General features: G+C 56.0%; 9 protein-coding genes across 9 annotated transcripts; 5 read left to right on the top strand and 4 right to left on the bottom strand.

Annotated features, from left to right (window-relative positions):
* Positions 1–89: 89 nt before the first annotated feature.
* Positions 90–2,568, bottom strand: BDY17DRAFT_39168 (uncharacterized protein). Its single transcript, XM_033738337.1, has 2 exons — positions 1,754–2,568; positions 90–1,694 (listed from the first exon to the last, which is right to left on the bottom strand). The coding sequence occupies exons 1-2, from the start codon at positions 2,399–2,401 to the stop codon at positions 399–401; spliced, it is 1,944 nt and encodes a 647-aa protein (XP_033586041.1). The 5' UTR covers positions 2,402–2,568; the 3' UTR covers positions 90–398.
* Positions 2,569–3,086: 518 nt separating this feature from the next.
* On the top strand, positions 3,087–3,890 carry BDY17DRAFT_257390 (uncharacterized protein; the record flags this gene model as incomplete). Its single annotated transcript, XM_033731679.1, has 1 exon — positions 3,087–3,890. One exon carries the CDS (start codon positions 3,087–3,089, stop codon positions 3,888–3,890), a length of 804 nt encoding a protein of 267 aa, XP_033586042.1.
* A 224-nt stretch (positions 3,891–4,114) lies between these two features.
* Positions 4,115–5,082, bottom strand: BDY17DRAFT_257148 (mitochondrial K+-H+ exchange-related-domain-containing protein; the record flags this gene model as incomplete). Its single annotated transcript, XM_033731661.1, has 2 exons — positions 4,115–4,577; positions 4,640–5,082. The coding sequence occupies 2 exons, from the start codon at positions 5,080–5,082 to the stop codon at positions 4,115–4,117; spliced, it is 906 nt and encodes a 301-aa protein (XP_033586043.1).
* A 131-nt stretch (positions 5,083–5,213) lies between these two features.
* On the bottom strand, positions 5,214–6,403 carry BDY17DRAFT_286199 (AhpD-like protein). Its single transcript, XM_033732123.1, has 2 exons — positions 6,021–6,403; positions 5,214–5,960 (listed from the first exon to the last, which is right to left on the bottom strand). Exons 1-2 carry the CDS (start codon positions 6,219–6,221, stop codon positions 5,619–5,621), a joined length of 543 nt encoding a protein of 180 aa, XP_033586044.1. The 5' UTR covers positions 6,222–6,403; the 3' UTR covers positions 5,214–5,618.
* Positions 6,404–6,510: 107 nt separating this feature from the next.
* Positions 6,511–7,792, top strand: BDY17DRAFT_303963 (beta-lactamase-like protein). Its single transcript, XM_033734663.1, has one exon. The coding sequence runs from the start codon at positions 6,551–6,553 to the stop codon at positions 7,487–7,489; it is 939 nt and encodes a 312-aa protein (XP_033586045.1). The 5' UTR covers positions 6,511–6,550; the 3' UTR covers positions 7,490–7,792.
* Positions 7,793–7,877: 85 nt separating this feature from the next.
* BDY17DRAFT_234711 (protein-tyrosine phosphatase-like protein) lies at positions 7,878–9,194 on the top strand (the record flags this gene model as incomplete). The annotated part of the gene is made up of 1 exon (XM_033730272.1): positions 7,878–9,194. A coding segment is annotated over one exon (1,317 nt), but the record flags the coding sequence as incomplete, so codon positions are not given.
* A 259-nt stretch (positions 9,195–9,453) lies between these two features.
* BDY17DRAFT_257340 (aryl-alcohol dehydrogenase) lies at positions 9,454–10,913 on the bottom strand (the record flags this gene model as incomplete). The annotated part of the gene is made up of 6 exons (XM_033731677.1): positions 9,454–9,725; positions 9,778–10,000; positions 10,082–10,187; positions 10,246–10,258; positions 10,327–10,426; positions 10,479–10,913. The coding sequence occupies 6 exons, from the start codon at positions 10,911–10,913 to the stop codon at positions 9,454–9,456; spliced, it is 1,149 nt and encodes a 382-aa protein (XP_033586047.1).
* A 267-nt stretch (positions 10,914–11,180) lies between these two features.
* On the top strand, positions 11,181–12,749 carry BDY17DRAFT_303966 (uncharacterized protein). Its single transcript, XM_033734664.1, has 2 exons — positions 11,181–11,291; positions 11,350–12,749. The coding sequence occupies exons 1-2, from the start codon at positions 11,247–11,249 to the stop codon at positions 12,634–12,636; spliced, it is 1,332 nt and encodes a 443-aa protein (XP_033586048.1). The 5' UTR covers positions 11,181–11,246; the 3' UTR covers positions 12,637–12,749.
* A 174-nt stretch (positions 12,750–12,923) lies between these two features.
* Positions 12,924–14,030, top strand: BDY17DRAFT_230552 (FAD dependent oxidoreductase-domain-containing protein; the record flags this gene model as incomplete). The annotated part of the gene is made up of 1 exon (XM_033730208.1): positions 12,924–14,030. A coding segment is annotated over one exon (1,107 nt), but the record flags the coding sequence as incomplete, so codon positions are not given.
* Positions 14,031–14,448: the final 418 nt, after the last annotated feature.

The following is a 14,448-nucleotide window of genomic DNA, read 5'->3' on the forward strand; positions in this document are numbered from 1 at the left end:
GTATTGATGCCCTTCCAATATGGTGGATTTGACTGACGTGAAGGGCATCACGAGATCGCACGAAGTGTGACTATCATTTTGACGAGCGTTGCAAGCCCGCCTCGAGACGCCAGGCAATCAAGCATAGCTGCCTCAGTGAGCTGCGCGCGAAGAGCCCTTCCGATGCGCCGTAGAACTAAGGCGGCCTCGTCTCAACGATCCTATCGTGGTGCCTTTGAAGGAGGAGACTGTCTGCGATGGTTAATTATGCTCACCGTGAACCGGCACTATCAAGGAAGAGGAGATTGCGAGATTGGAGGAGATTGCGAGACACGCGATGCCGACACCGTCGCGCACGTGTTCGACGATTTATGTATAATGTCTTACAGACTAATGAACCACTTGTGCGCACTGAAGTGTTAGCTATACCCCAAATCTTTCAATGACCTCGACACTGCATCGGCGTGTCTCCCATGCAACTCGGAAGGGATTGGGTAGAAGACGGCGCCGAGCGCAAAGACACCAAAGCTCCCCAGCAAGACAACGCCTTGCTTCCACCCGCCCTTGCCCCGGCTCACCACAATACTCGCGAGGGCAGAAGCAACCAGGACGCTCGCAATCTCGAAAGCATCGAATTGCAGACTCATGTCGCGGTTCCTCGCCCAGCCGAGCAGAACCATCAAAGGAGCAATCAAGACCAGTACCTGAGTGCTGGATTCAACGGCAACGCTTTTCGCCAGGACTATCTTATTATGCATCGCCAGTTTCGCCGCGGTGACGTGTTCCGCTGCATTGCCAACGACGGGCAGGATGATGAAGCCCAGGAAAATGTGGCTCACTCCCCAGGACTCGACAATGAACGGGATCGCGTCAACCGCAAGCTCACTGCACAGCGACGCGAGTCCCGTGGCAACGATGAGAATACCCAAAGCCACGGCTGTGGGGGTGCTGGATTGATCGCTTTGTGCTTTGCGATATTGACGCAGATCCTTCAAGGTGTCTCTGCGGCGGAAGAAAAGATGCACTCCATGGCGTGGATTCGGTGACGGTGGACCCGCTTGTGAGGCCACGGGTAATAAGTAATGGTGACTTGTATCGGTCGATTCGCTCACGGGAGAAGCTGAGCGAGTTGACGGTGGTGAGGGTGGCAAGCGTGCTGCCTGTGCCACGGCTGAGATGACAGCCTCATCTCCGGCAACAGTGGAGCTGGCGTCCGACATTTGCGAGTCTCGACGGGCCAGGTAGTGATGATCTTGCCGGAAGTTATGCTCCCCGGCCTTTGGCCCGCCTTCAAGATCTGGCGTACTCCATTGATGTGCGTGGTCGCTTGAGTACGGCTGATGAGGCTTGCCCGTCCACGGAGGCAAAGGGATTGCTGCTTCATCTGCTTGCGGCGCGGTGGTGTACGATCCGCGATGATCGCGCGAATGGATAGCTGCAACCCATTGGAGCCACCTTGAGCGATTCATGCTGGATTGCAGGTTGTGAAGTCGTTGCCGACGAGGTACCTCAGCCCGAGGCATTGCCTCACAGTCATGCATGATTGCGCTGGTGTCGTGTTCATTTTGTCCCGCCGCCTTACTCTTCAGTTGGAAGGTCAAGTAGAGCAGGTAGATGAAGATCAGACCAAAACTCAAGCCGCGACTGATGCTCAGCACTGTGTGGGTGACTTTGGTGGCAGAAGACTGGTGATTCGTTGCCGTCCAAATGACAATCTGCGGAAAGGATTAGATCAGCGGCACCCGATAATGCACGCACACGGGACGCATCTCACCGGGAAGATGGAAAGCAGAAGGCCGAGAGTAAGCAAGGCAATACCAGTTCGCGCGGCCGGCCTATCTCGTAGCTTGTCTTCGAAGCGAAGGCCACCGAGAAGCAGCGCCGTTCCCAACACCACCAACAAATTGGTCAGTACCGATCCGAGCAAGGAAGCCTGGACAATGCGGATCTGGTTCTTGGCCAAGGCGACAAAGAAGATGATCAATTCGGCGGCATTTCCAAAAGTTACATTCAGCAGAGCTCCAGCCGTGTCGCCCAAGCGGCTTGCGAGCACTTCGGTCGCAGAGCTGATCACGATGGCGAGCGGGATGATGGAGAGGGCACTCAAGATGAAGTTGAGGATGGGATCGACATCCAGATATCCGACGGCCAGGCCGACGGGGACGAAGAGTAGCAGGACATTGACACGCTCGGAGCAGATCAGGGCGCAGGCATGCTTGATGTAGCTGGCAGCCCTTTGCCCGAAGCCTCGCTCGGCCGACGGCCGTCCATGGTAATCGACTGCAAAGTCGAGTTCGTTGATGAGGGTGGGGGAGCGGGAGTTGGAGCGTAAGCTCTCAGCGCCGGCAGGTGCCGGCGACGGGGGATCTAAGGCTGGTGGCGCATCGACAGCTTGATCTCTCGCCAGTGGGCTCAGTTCCATTCAAGGGGGGGTGGTTAGGCGGGGAGAAAGCAGAGCAGCTGGGGGAGATTCCACGTCCACTTCACCCTCGAGAGAAGTAGAGAGCGGGGGGGAAGGGAGGAGGAAAGAGAGCCGGAGGAAATGGGAGGCGCAGATCAGCCTTGGGCGAATGCTCAGAGCTTGGCCCCGCAACTTCAACCGATCACACCGTGTTGGCGAGGAATGGGTGTTAAGTTGCGATTCGATAAGAGCAGTAGGAAGAGATAAAAGACAGCGCGTTGGCCGGAGTGTGCTACAGGCCATTGCCAATTTCGCGACTGCTTAGCTGCATGTTGGTGCGCGACTTTCATTACCATCACCTAATTCCTCCGTCCCCTGAGCGCGTTCGCGGGATTCGATTCGATAACGGCGACGCCAAGCACGATGTCATATGTCGACTCCACCAATGCGCCATTTTCCCCTCCCTGCTCTGCCAAGCTGCTGGGGGTTGACTGTCGATTGGCGAGGTGAGAGATGATTGCATCCTTCTTGCTTGTTTCTTTCCGTTGACCGAGAGAGGGCTTTGGTTAACGGAGTTCCATCTCCGATGCCGTATTCCGTGGACGAGGACCAGGCAACCAGACCCTGTGCTTAAAACTGTTCTGCACCGTTGTAGTTCCTGTAGTCAAAACTGTCTGACCATCGTTTCCTTTGTCAATCGCAAACCATGTCCGGGCGACTTCAGGACAAAATCGCCGTCGTCACCGGCGCATCGTCGGGCATCGGCCAGGCAATCGCTCTCGCGTATCACACTGAAGGCGCAAAGGTAGTGTGTGCCGACATCCGTGAAGGCTCGCCGGGAGTGGAGTCGGCCAGCTTCACGCACAACCGCATCGCCAGCTCGGGCGGCCAGGCAATCTTCGTGGAGTGTAATGTCGCGCATCCGGAGCAAGTCGAAGCGCTCGTTCAACGCGCCGTAGCATGGGGTGGCCGGCTCGACGTGATGGTGAACAATGCCGGCGTCGGGATCGAAGGGAGGCTCAACACCTACATCTGGGACTGCGATGTTGAGACCTGGGATGCCACGCACCTCATCAATGCCCGCGGCGTCTTCCTCGGCACCAAATACGCGACGGCGCAGATGCTCAAGCAATCCCCTCACGCCAGCGGTGATCGCGGCTGGGTCATCAACACCGCCTCCATCCTCGGCCTGGTATCTAATCCACGCGCTCCCGCGTATACCGCGTCGAAACATGCCGTCGTCGGCCTGACACGCTCCGCCGCGCTGGCTTGCGGCCCCCACAGGATCCATGTGAATTGTATATGTCCCGGCTATACGACCACGGGCATGACGGAGAAGACCTTTTCCGACCCGGAGATGGTGAAGACGCTGATCGGCCAGCATGGCTTCGGCGAAAGACTCGGCGAGCCGGAGGATCTGGCGCGAGCATGCGTCTTTCTGGCGAGCGAGGATGCCCGATGGGTGACTGGCGTGGCATTGCCCGTGGACGGCGGCTTCACCGCTCGATAGATCCCGCGGAGACTTGTGTGCAAACGACAATGCAGAGCGCTCGCCGCACGAGCTGATTCACTCGACACATACATCTAGATGGAGCCCGACAATGAGCTTATGGACTCAGCGATTAGAAGGAAGCCCAAGAGCATAGTCGTACACTTCTACACCAATCTCTGGCTTTCCCAATGCCGCACGATGCTTCGCCCTTTCATTCCGCGTCATATGCTGTGTGCATGTCGTCACCGGGCCTCGGGGTTCTTCATATCCCTCTTCCGCTCCGTGGCCTTCATGATCTCCTGCTTCTCGTCGTCGAGCTCCGTCTTCTCCTTCTCAATGGCCTTTTCCACCTGCTCCACGGCCCGTTCGATTTCGACCTCCATCTCGGGCAGGTGGAAGGCCTCAGCAATCAACTTGCCATTCCAACGCTGCAACACCATGACATCCTCTTGATCGTTGTTGGTCTGCGCCTCGATCACTCTAGCCACCTGCTCCGTCTCCGTCTCCGTCGGCCGCCGCGCTTCTCGTGAAGCCTTTCGCGTCGGATGTAAGAGTCCTGCGGTGTACATTTCGTTCATCTGAGGTGATGCTGCGACGCGCACGAGATCCTTGGACGTGAGATGTTCCAACAACTTCCCTCCGTACAGTGCACGATAGTGGGAATACGCGCGGAAACAGCAGTAGAAGAAAGGGATGTTGGGAATACTGTAGAGGCGGATTAGCTCAGGAAGGCTCCATATAGACGCTCAACTGACGGCCGACCTTACACTGGTACAATGGCAAACGGAATGGTGATGGGCATCCACGCAATCGACTGCCACATCTTCTTCCGGTGCAGGGCTTGTCTCTCCACGGCCAGCGTCTTGATCACCTCTAGCACCTTGGAGCCCTTCAGGAAGGCATTGGGATATAAGCATTCAAACTGTAGCTTGCCACTGTCAATCTCCTCCAGCCGGCGCTTGGTGGCAGGAGGGAGACTCTTGAGGCCCCATTCTTCGTAGGGGATTCTCTTGAACAGCTGATTCCCGTAGTCGGTCAATTTCTTCTGCCACCCCTTCTCTTTGCGCTCCCATTGTATCCACGTCTCGGAAGCCTTGTTGATGACACGGTCGAGGATGGGCGCGCTCTGGCCGGGGGAGAGCTGCTGCTGCACGCGTTCGCAGTAGATGAGCGCTCTTCGAGTGGAGATGGGGAGGAGGAAGAGGCGCATGGCAGTGGATGTGCGTGTTATTTACGAGATGCTTGGGAAATGTGTCGCTCCATGGTGGTGAGGAAATGAGAGTAGAGGCATGGAGGACGATGGCGATGGGTGAAGGTGGATGGATGATTGAGGATTCATCAATTCGCAGGAAGCACAGACCCATTTTTGACGTCGATTGCACGTTCAGGTACCGACCAATTGTCGTTTCACGTGGGCTCGATATGACCGGTGCGTCTACCTCGACGTGGGCATCAATATAGTGATTGGAATGATCCAATACTTCATCTAATATGATGCTGGTCATACCACACTTCAAACACCTGCCCACGTATGCAGCGCATCCAACCTTATGAGCATCCGCCATCAAACACTCTTCAGTACGTAGACGTCTTGTACCGACGACCGACGAGGAAAATGTAGCGTAGAGGCCGGTTGCCGCAAGCAAAAGAGCGTGATTGATGATGGCCGTAACGAACCCGCATTAACCCACGCACCGCATGAAGCTCCATCCGCCCCATCCGCGACATTCTGTGTGCCCGCGCTGCTTACACGTCGTGCTCCTGCGTCCGCATCTCCATGCCAATGTCGGCATGGCCATCGACATGATGTCCATGTCGATGCTGCTCCTCTTTCCATTCACTGACCGCTTTGCCCGCCACGCGGAATCCCTCGATGCCCGCCGGCATCCCGCAATACGCCGTGGCCTGCAGGATGACCTCGCGCACCTCCTCCTCCGTCGCCCCGTTCGTCAGTGCACCCTTCACGTGTGTTGCCAGCTCCGTGCCGCGGTTCTGGCAGCAGAGCATGGCGATGTTGAGGAACGAGCGAGTCTTGAGCTCGAGGCCTGGTCGAGACCATACCCAGCCCCAGCAGGCTTCGGCCACGTACTGTATTACTAGTGTCAGTGCATCCATTCCACCACCAATACTCATCATGCAACTACGCACCTCTTGCATTGGCCTGCTGAAGGGGTCATGGCTCTTCTCCAACGCCTTGCGCACATACGATTCCCCATTCACTTTGATCCGCATGCGCAGACCTTCATTGTACAGCACGTCGTGAGCTTTCTTGACTTCCTCCTCTGAGTACTCGGTCACGAAGGTGGACTGCTTTGAGTCTCGGTCGGATTTGTAGTCTCGGTCGGCCATGGTGGACTGCGAGTGTGCTGAGTGGAGCAAAAGGCGGGGTGCTGCGGAAGGAGAGAAAAGGCGGCTGGGTAGGAGTGATGGAAGAGAGCGGATTGCTTCTACAAGAGTACTTCACTTACTCCGTCATGCTCCGTCAGTGTGGCGCGTGCCCTTTGGTGCGGGCGCGAGAGCTCGAGTCGCTGACGAAGGCACATGCTCTCATCATAGTGGGGCGTCGAGGGGCCACCAAAGAGGGGCAGCGAAGCCGCGGTCCGAGTTAGGAAGGATGTCGAGTGCACTGAAAGACGGACACTCACCTCTCTTTGTTGTGGGGAAATGTCGCCGACAAAATGACGGGCCATTCTCATTCTCAGTCTCCTCTACCTGCCGCAACGTCCAATCAGAACTATGTCGAAGTCTCTCCCATACCAGGAGGCTTCATCACCCTCTCCGACCACTTCTTTGTACATCCCGCCGAGCCGGGGGCCAAAAGAACCGTACCTTCTCTCACCTTTTTGATCAAGCACCCCGGCACATCCCTCTTCGGAGCACACTCGTCCAAGCCATTCCATCTCATGTTTGATCTAGGTCTGCGCAAGGCCAAAGCACGCTATCCCGAAGTCCTCCAGAAGCATCTCGAGGGCCGAGCACCATACGATCTCGCCCCGGGAGTCGCCGCCGAGCTGACGAATGGAGGCCTGGACCCTTCAGAGATCAACCTGGTCTTGCTCAGCCATGTGCATTACGACCATCACGGTGACCCGGAAGACTTTGAGAATGCTCGCTTCCTGATCGGTCACGGAGCCATGCACGTGCTGAAGAATGGGCTCGGTGGGATCGCTTCTCATCAACATTTCGACCCGGACACCCTTCCACATGACCGGTCGGGTGAGTTGTCAGATCCCACGGGAGGGAAATGGAAACCTTTAGGCCCATTTCCAGCCGTGCTAGACCTCTTCGAGGATGGCTCAGTGTATGTCGTTGACACTCCCGGCCACCTGCCCGGACATGTCAATCTATTGTGCAGGACGAGGGAGAAGTGGATCTGTCTGTGCGGCGATGCCTTTCACGATCGAAGACTCCTCACGGGCGAGAAGGAAATTGGGACATTTGAAGGCCCGGGTGGGCACATGGTTTGCATTCATCTGGACAAGGAAGCCGCTGCTGAGTCCATCCGGCGGCTAAGGGAGTTTGGAAAGGCCGCTGGGGACCAAGTAGAGATTATTGCGGCGCATGAAGACGTGTGGTGGGAGAAGAACAAACACAAGAAGTTCCCAGGAACATTGTGAGAGACTGTCGGTCTAGCGTAAGACGATGATCAGCTCCTATGTCGTCTATGGCCAGGCTGTGATTGCTGTGAATCGTTCAAAAGGCCCTGATAGTTTAGACCAATGTTCAGTGATTACCAGTTCGACAAAATACAGCTTCTGCCGCATCAATGTTTAGATACCGTCGGATGTCCATGTACGACCAAGTTTGGAGGTGGCCGCAAGGCTGGCAGCGGAACCTGAAATCCACCTCAGTCGCGTGTCTACGTCATTGTCTATTCGCTTTCGTGACTTTTGTTTCCTCAACCTCCTCTTACTCCCCCTTTCTTACTTCTCTCTTCCCTCGTCCTCGCCTGCAAACATGAAGAACACGGCAGACTGTTAATAATTCTACAACTCCGCCAGTGGGTATAGCATGGCTTCCATACTCCGCCAGATAGTCGCTGGACCTCGCGCACCCCATCCCGAAGCCAACTTAGACCTGTGCTATGTCACCGACAAGATCATCGCCACCTCGGGCCCGTCCGCGACATATCCTCAGTTGGCTTATCGCAATCCGCTGAAGGAGCTCGTCAAGTTTCTCGACTCCAAGCATGCCGACCAGTGGGCCATCTGGGAGTTTCGAGCTGAGGGCACGGGATATCCGGATTCAGAGGTGTACGGAAGAGTGCGACACTATCCATGGCCCGATCACCATCCGCCTCCCTTCAACTTGATCCCCTTGATCATGGCGTCCATGCGCAACTGGCTGAAAGAGAAGGATGCTCCCGCGAATCGGGTGGTGGTGGTGCATTGCAAGGCTGGCAAGGGCAGAAGTGGCACCGTGGCTTGCTCCTACTTGATCAGCGAGGAGGGATGGACCCCTCAAGATGCCATGCAACGCTTTACGGAGCGCCGCATGCGTCCCGGCTTTGGAGTTGGAATCAGCATACCCAGCCAGCAGCGATGGATCAGCTATGTCGATCGATGGTCCAAGGGCGGCAAAGTCTACGTCGAGCGGCCGGTCGAGATCACGGAAGTACACGTGTGGGGTCTACGAGACGGCGTCAAGGTGGCCGTCGAGGGTTATGTCGACGAGGGCAAGGTCATCCACAAATTCCATACCTTTCAGAATAGCGAGAGGCAGAGAGTAGGCGGTGCCTCTCGCTTTGGATTCGTGGGCTCAAAGCGGCCGGAGAAGGAGGCCACACTTGCTCAGTCCGCCGACGGCTCCGAGGCGGTAGTCCCGTCGCAAGTAGACGATGATTCTCTCGACAGCGATGTCATCTTCCGACCGTCCGAGCGGATCCTGTTACCGTCCAGCGATGTCAACATTGACTTTGAGCGCCGCAACAAGACTCGCTACGGTGGCTTCACAATGGTGACATCAGTGGCTCACGTTTGGTTTAACACGTTCTTCGAAGGCCAGGGACCGGAAAACAACGGCATCCCCGAAAATTCAGGAGTGTTCAACATCGAGTGGGACGCGATGGACGGCATCAAGGGCAGCAGTCGCAAGGGCACACGGGCCTTCGATAGGATTGCGGTCGTATGGAAGGCGACCCCTTCGAGCCGGATGCCTAGTGTTGCGATCAATGAGCCCGCGCCGGACGAAGAAGTCCAGCAGGCTGCCCCGGCGGATTGGAGAGGGAATGAAAGCACTGCAGGCAAGGTGCAGAGGAAGCTGGGGTTGCGGGAAGAAGACCTCGAAAGTCAAGCAGTCAGTCGGGCGAGCAGTATGAAATCCCATCAAGAAGGAGATGGCGCAGCGGCGGACTCTGCCGACGAGATGGACGGAGTCAAGTCCGATGTGCAGCATCCTGTTTCTTGATGCAAAAGACGCGCACCAGCACTCTCAGAAAGGAGGAGCTGCAACACTTGGCAGTCTATGCTGAGCATGAAGAGCACTGTTCAATGCTACGTACATTATAGCGAGGCGTTGAGAGCATGCGGATTTCTCTTACGCCCATGCAGATAGACCGTACAGCATGAGTGCAAGCACTACTTCACGAGTCCAGTGGCCCTTGGTGAGGCGCGATTGGCTGCGGTCCTTTGACAAAATCCGCGTGAACACGGCTTCGAGTGAACTTGACATCCTCGGGTCCTTGTGGAGCCTTGTTCGCGCCGCGCAGGAAGTTATGCGGGAAGCCGAGCTGGAAGTCGTAGCCAGTCTCGATCTCATCGATCTCTTCCGGAGACAGCTGGATGGTCAGCGCCTCGATGTTCGATTTGAGATGTTCGACCTTGCGACCACCGACAATCGGGGTGACGTATGGGGCTGTGTTCTAATCAGCGGTGGCCGGAACTCAACATCGCTGACAGCAGCATACCTTTGTGCATGACATAGGCCAATCCTATGCTGGTGATCGGGACCCCTTTCTTCTTTGCAATACGATCGAGCACGACTGAAACCGAGCCTTCTTTACCAGTGACAATGGATGGCATGTTCCGGCCGCCTTGCTTCTCTCCTTCATCTGGAGAGCGGAACAGTCCGCCACCCAAGGCCCCCCATGGCGCTAGAGACATTCCCTCGCTCTTGCACATGGGAATGATCTTGCGAAGACGATTGAGCGTGTTAATAAGTGAAAAAAAAGAGAATGATTTGGTCTTGCCAAGCTTGGTCACACGACTCACCTCTCGTTCAAAATCTCGTTCCGCAGCGCTCCATCGCCCCTGGTAAACGCTGAACTGCCGCAGTCCGTGTTGCCTCGCATAGGCGTTGGCTTGAGCGACGACCCAACTGGAACAAGTCAACTACAGGTACGTTCACGACCCGATCGGTTTAAGGAGACACTTACGCGGGAGTGTCACCTACAAGACGAATAGGTGAGCGAATCGTCCAATGCAGTCGGTAATAGACGTGTAAGAGCATCACTTACTGACTCCGAGGTACAATACCTTCCGTTGTTGGACGAGATGGTTCAAGGATTGCATCAACTCGGGGATACCAGTTGTAAAGTCCCAGACGTGCACGTAGTACTGCGTGACAGCAATTAGCCCAAGTCCATGATATTCCATGACGACTACGTACAAGGTCAATGTAGTCCGTCTGCAAGTTCTTCAAACTCGACTCGAGACTGACGTACATGCTCTTGGAACCCGTCCCGCCGTAGTTGCTTTGATGGACGGAGGTTCCAAGGGCGTGATTGAACGGGCCAGTGTACTTGGTGGCGAGGACGACTTCGTTTCGCCTCCCATGCTTCTGCATCCATTCCCCGAGCCATTGCTCAGACTCCCCGGCCTGGTAGTTCACGGCAGTGTCAATGAAGTTGCCGCCTTGTTCATAAAAGTAGTCCAGCATTTCAAAGGCGGTCTCTTTGCTGCATTCGCCCAGGAAAGACTTCCAGGCCTCTCCGAAATTCATTGCACCGAGACATAACGGGCTGACGAACACTGAGGCTGTTGGGGCCAGCAATCGGTGTCGACCAAGGACAGACTTGGGGGGCGGTGCGAGTCCAGCACTCATGTTGGGCGATTTCGTAGGGTTTGAAAGATGGCGGTGGAAGACAGCCAACGGAGCTTCGAAGTGCCCTTTATTTAAAATATCTCGACGGACAAGTGCTCCACCCCGCAGGACTTTAGAGCCAAACTCCGAGCACGGGTGGACGTGAAGTCGGTAGAACGAGACATGAGCTTATGTCATTGACGGAGATAAACACACCAGCCTGCCCGCTACGACTTCTGGCCGTCACGATTTGTGGCCACAGCGCTGCGCTCAACTCACTCTATCCGTCTCGAAGTTCGAGTAGGAAAAGGAACTCGGCTTGTGCTCTTCATCGAGCAACGAGTGTTGGGTGCAATGCCGCGCAAGTCGTTATTGAAGTTCCATACCTTGAAGAAGCCGGTAATTTCCATATCGATGAACTCGCGCGCACTCTGCGAGACGGCTAACAGTGGCACAGAAAATCCGACAATCCTGGTCAAAGATCAATCTCTACAACCTCTCTCGCCTATCCACCCCTGCCGCCGCCACCAAGACCTTCTTTCAGCAGAAATGGCTGGCCAAATCGATGACTCGTGGGTATCATCACCCGCAAATCAAAGAGAAGCATTGGACGCGGATGTTCGATAGAAGACTGCCCGCCGTGGTGCCCATGGACTATCAGTATCTTGCGCAAACGGATGGCAGCGAAATGGCACTCGGAAGAGGAGGAGGTTTAGACAAGGAAGCGGATCAGGTCCACGCGAGGGACAGCCGGCGGCGATTGAAGACCCCATATATGCACATGACCTTTCATCCATTGGAGCGCAGACTGGACACGGCGATATGGCGCGCTCTGTTTGCTTCATCAACAAGACAAGCGCGGCAGTTTGTAGTCCACGGCGGGGTCAAGGTCAATGGGAAGCGAATGTTACACCCGGGCTACCGACTAAATCCTGGTGACATGTTCCAAGTCGATCCCGACAAGGTCATGTACGCCACTGGTGCGAGGAAGGCGAAAAAGACCGGCGCCATGTCTACACAGGATTTGGCGGATTTGAAGGAGCAACGCCGACGCGAAGAAGCTGCCAAAGCGCAAGAGACGGAGGCTGGTGCGGATACAGCAGAGTTGGACGAAGATTTGGAGGCCATGGCGGCGAAGCCAGAAGAGCAGGAAGATCCAAAGGCGGCGTTGAAGTTGCTGTCGATGCGAGCGTCCCGTATACTGGATTCCAAGCGCGACCTATCGGGGAAGCGGCGGCAAGAGCTTCGGGAATTTTCGCGGACGGTGCGCAAAACGCTGTCCAAATTGCGTGGAATTGAAGAGGAGCAGGTTGAAGAGACCATTGATGGTCTCGAGCTCGGACTGGCGGAAATACTGTCAAAGGTTCCACAGGACAGCCTCCCAAAGGACGAAGCGGCTGCGTTGGACAGCGCACGTGCGGCCGCCGAACAAGACCAAGCAACAGAGGAGCAAGCAGTTGACGACACTCGCACACGCAGAGACGCCGAGCTCCTCCACGCCGCACTCGAACGCGCGCGAGAGAACCCCATTGACGCTTCGAAGCCCTATGCTACGCCGTGGAAGCCGCGGGAGTTCATGTCTGCGTTCGCCTTCATCCCGCGGTACCTGGAGGTCAATCAGAACATTTGCTCGGCCGTCTATCTGCGACACCCGGTAGCTCGGCCGGGTCTGGCTGAAGTGCCCACGCCGTTCCACGGCGAAACGATGGGGTTGACCTTCAACTGGTATCTGAAGAGGCGATAGACATTGTAGAATAAAATATACTCTGTACTCTACTCTGTGTGTTTAATATCCTCAGTGCCGAGATCGGCAATATCAACTGAATGACACTTAAGCTTGTCATTTTAAAGATCGAGCTCCATCTCCATTTACGACGAAAAGGCTCGCTTACCAAACCGGGAACGCGTGGGCATGAGGATAGGACTCTGAATAAATTATTGATATCTGGGCACAGTCGACTCACACCACATTCAGAACGCCAACCTTTCGGCATGCCTTCAAGAGACACACAGCGCAACGGTGCGCAGCAGAAGGTCTTGGTAGTCGGGGCCGGCGTCTTCGGCCTCTCGACGGCATTGCATCTGTCGAAACGAGGCTATGCGGTCCACCTGTTCGACTATCAGCCATATCATGAAAACGGCTACGCATACTCCGCCGGCTGCGACGGCGCCAGTTGCGACGAGAACAAGATCTTGCGAGCATCGTACGGGAATGCGAAGCTGTATCAAGACCTTGCGCTGGACCGAGCCATGCCTGAGTGGCAAAGGTGGAATGAGCTGTTATCCAAGACGCCAGCTGGGCAGTTGCCGCCTGGGGTGACGCCTGATGTGCCGTTGTGGAACAATTGTGGCTATCTGAGACTAAGCCAAAGTGGCCTCGAGCAGAGTGAAGTCGAAACCCAGGCCAACTTTCCCAAAGAGATCCGGCATACTCAATACCGCATCTCAGACGCAGGCCGGCGGCGGGATGCCGAAGCTGAGGGGGTTGCATCGGCCAAGATTGATCCATTTGGACGACTGGAGAAAGGGTTGCCGACAGACGGTGTTCTGGACATGACAGGAGGCTTTGTCCTGGCCAGTCGAGCCTGTGCTTTCGCACTGCACTTGTGTCATCAAGCAGGAGTCGAGGCTCATTTGGGCGCGCCACATGGGTTGAAACGCCTCATGCGACATGGACAAGCAATCACGGGAATCGTGACCAACGACGGGCGTGAGCATCACGGGGATCTTGTCGTGTTGGCTTGCGGCGGCTGGACCCCCAGTCTCCTGCCTGAGATCGAGCGGCTGGTAGAGACGACGGCTGGCAGTGTGCTGTCGATCCGGCTTCCTCAAGATCGAAAAGACTTGTGGGACAGATACTCTCCAGAGAGATTTCCCGTGTGGACATGGAATATGTACGGCTACGAGCGGCGTGGACGAGACATCGGCGGGCTTTATGGCCTGCCGCGCACCCCTGAAGGCGTCGTCAAGATTGCGTTTCGTGGCGCGAAGTGGACCAATTACTCTGTGCAGAGTCAATCGTCAGGAAACCGTCTTTCCTACCCCAAGACCGACGTTGGTGAGATACCGGAGGAGGCGATGCGAGTGATCAAGACGTTTTGCGAAGAAAACCTACCCGATCTGCTCGAGTTGGAGCTGGAGCGAGGGAGGTTGTGCTGGTACTCCGACAGCGTTGACAACTCCTTCATCATCGACTATGTTCCAAACACCGACAACCTGCTTGTTGCCAATGGCGGGAGTGGGCATGGATTCAAGTTTTTGCCGGTTCTCGGTGACCTCGTGGTTGATGTCATTGAGAAGAAAGACACACCGTACACTCGTCTCTTCAAATGGAGAGAGGTGCCTGACGGGGCACGCAATGGATTGGAGGAGGGGCCAGGAGGATGGCGGACGCTGGACAAACAGCAGATGGCCGGCAGGAGACAATGGACACGCGATGGCATACCCTGATGATGGAGTAGCTCGTGATGAAGGTGGACCACGCTTGTGATTGATGCCGGAAGCTCTTGACGTGATCACAGGCGCCATGCCGTGCAGTGACACGATCCCGCCTTCT

This window comes from Neohortaea acidophila, assembly GCF_010093505.1.
Source record: "Neohortaea acidophila strain CBS 113389 unplaced genomic scaffold BDY17scaffold_11, whole genome shotgun sequence".
In the NCBI taxonomy this organism is placed as follows: domain Eukaryota; kingdom Fungi; phylum Ascomycota; class Dothideomycetes; order Mycosphaerellales; family Teratosphaeriaceae; genus Neohortaea; species Neohortaea acidophila.

Bases quoted from the DNA above. Each gene is read 5' to 3' on its own strand.
- BDY17DRAFT_286199 (XM_033732123.1), bottom strand. From the start codon at position 6,221: ATGGCCGACCGAGACTACAAATCCGACCGAGACTCAAAGCAGTCCACC. The intron at 5,961-6,020 runs GTGCGTAGTTGC...CTAGTAATACAG, and splicing joins TCAGCAGGCCAATGCAAGAG to TACGTGGCCGAAGCCTGCTG.
- BDY17DRAFT_39168 (XM_033738337.1), bottom strand. From the start codon at position 2,401: ATGGAACTGAGCCCACTGGCGAGAGATCAAGCTGTCGATGCGCCACCA. The intron at 1,695-1,753 runs GTGAGATGCGTC...TCCTTTCCGCAG, and splicing joins TTCTGCTTTCCATCTTCCCG to ATTGTCATTTGGACGGCAAC.
- BDY17DRAFT_303963 (XM_033734663.1), top strand. From the start codon at position 6,551: ATGACGGGCCATTCTCATTCTCAGTCTCCTCTACCTGCCGCAACGTCC.
- BDY17DRAFT_303966 (XM_033734664.1), top strand. From the start codon at position 11,247: ATGCCGCGCAAGTCGTTATTGAAGTTCCATACCTTGAAGAAGCCG. The intron at 11,292-11,349 runs GTAATTTCCATA...ACAGTGGCACAG, and splicing joins TCCATACCTTGAAGAAGCCG to AAAATCCGACAATCCTGGTC.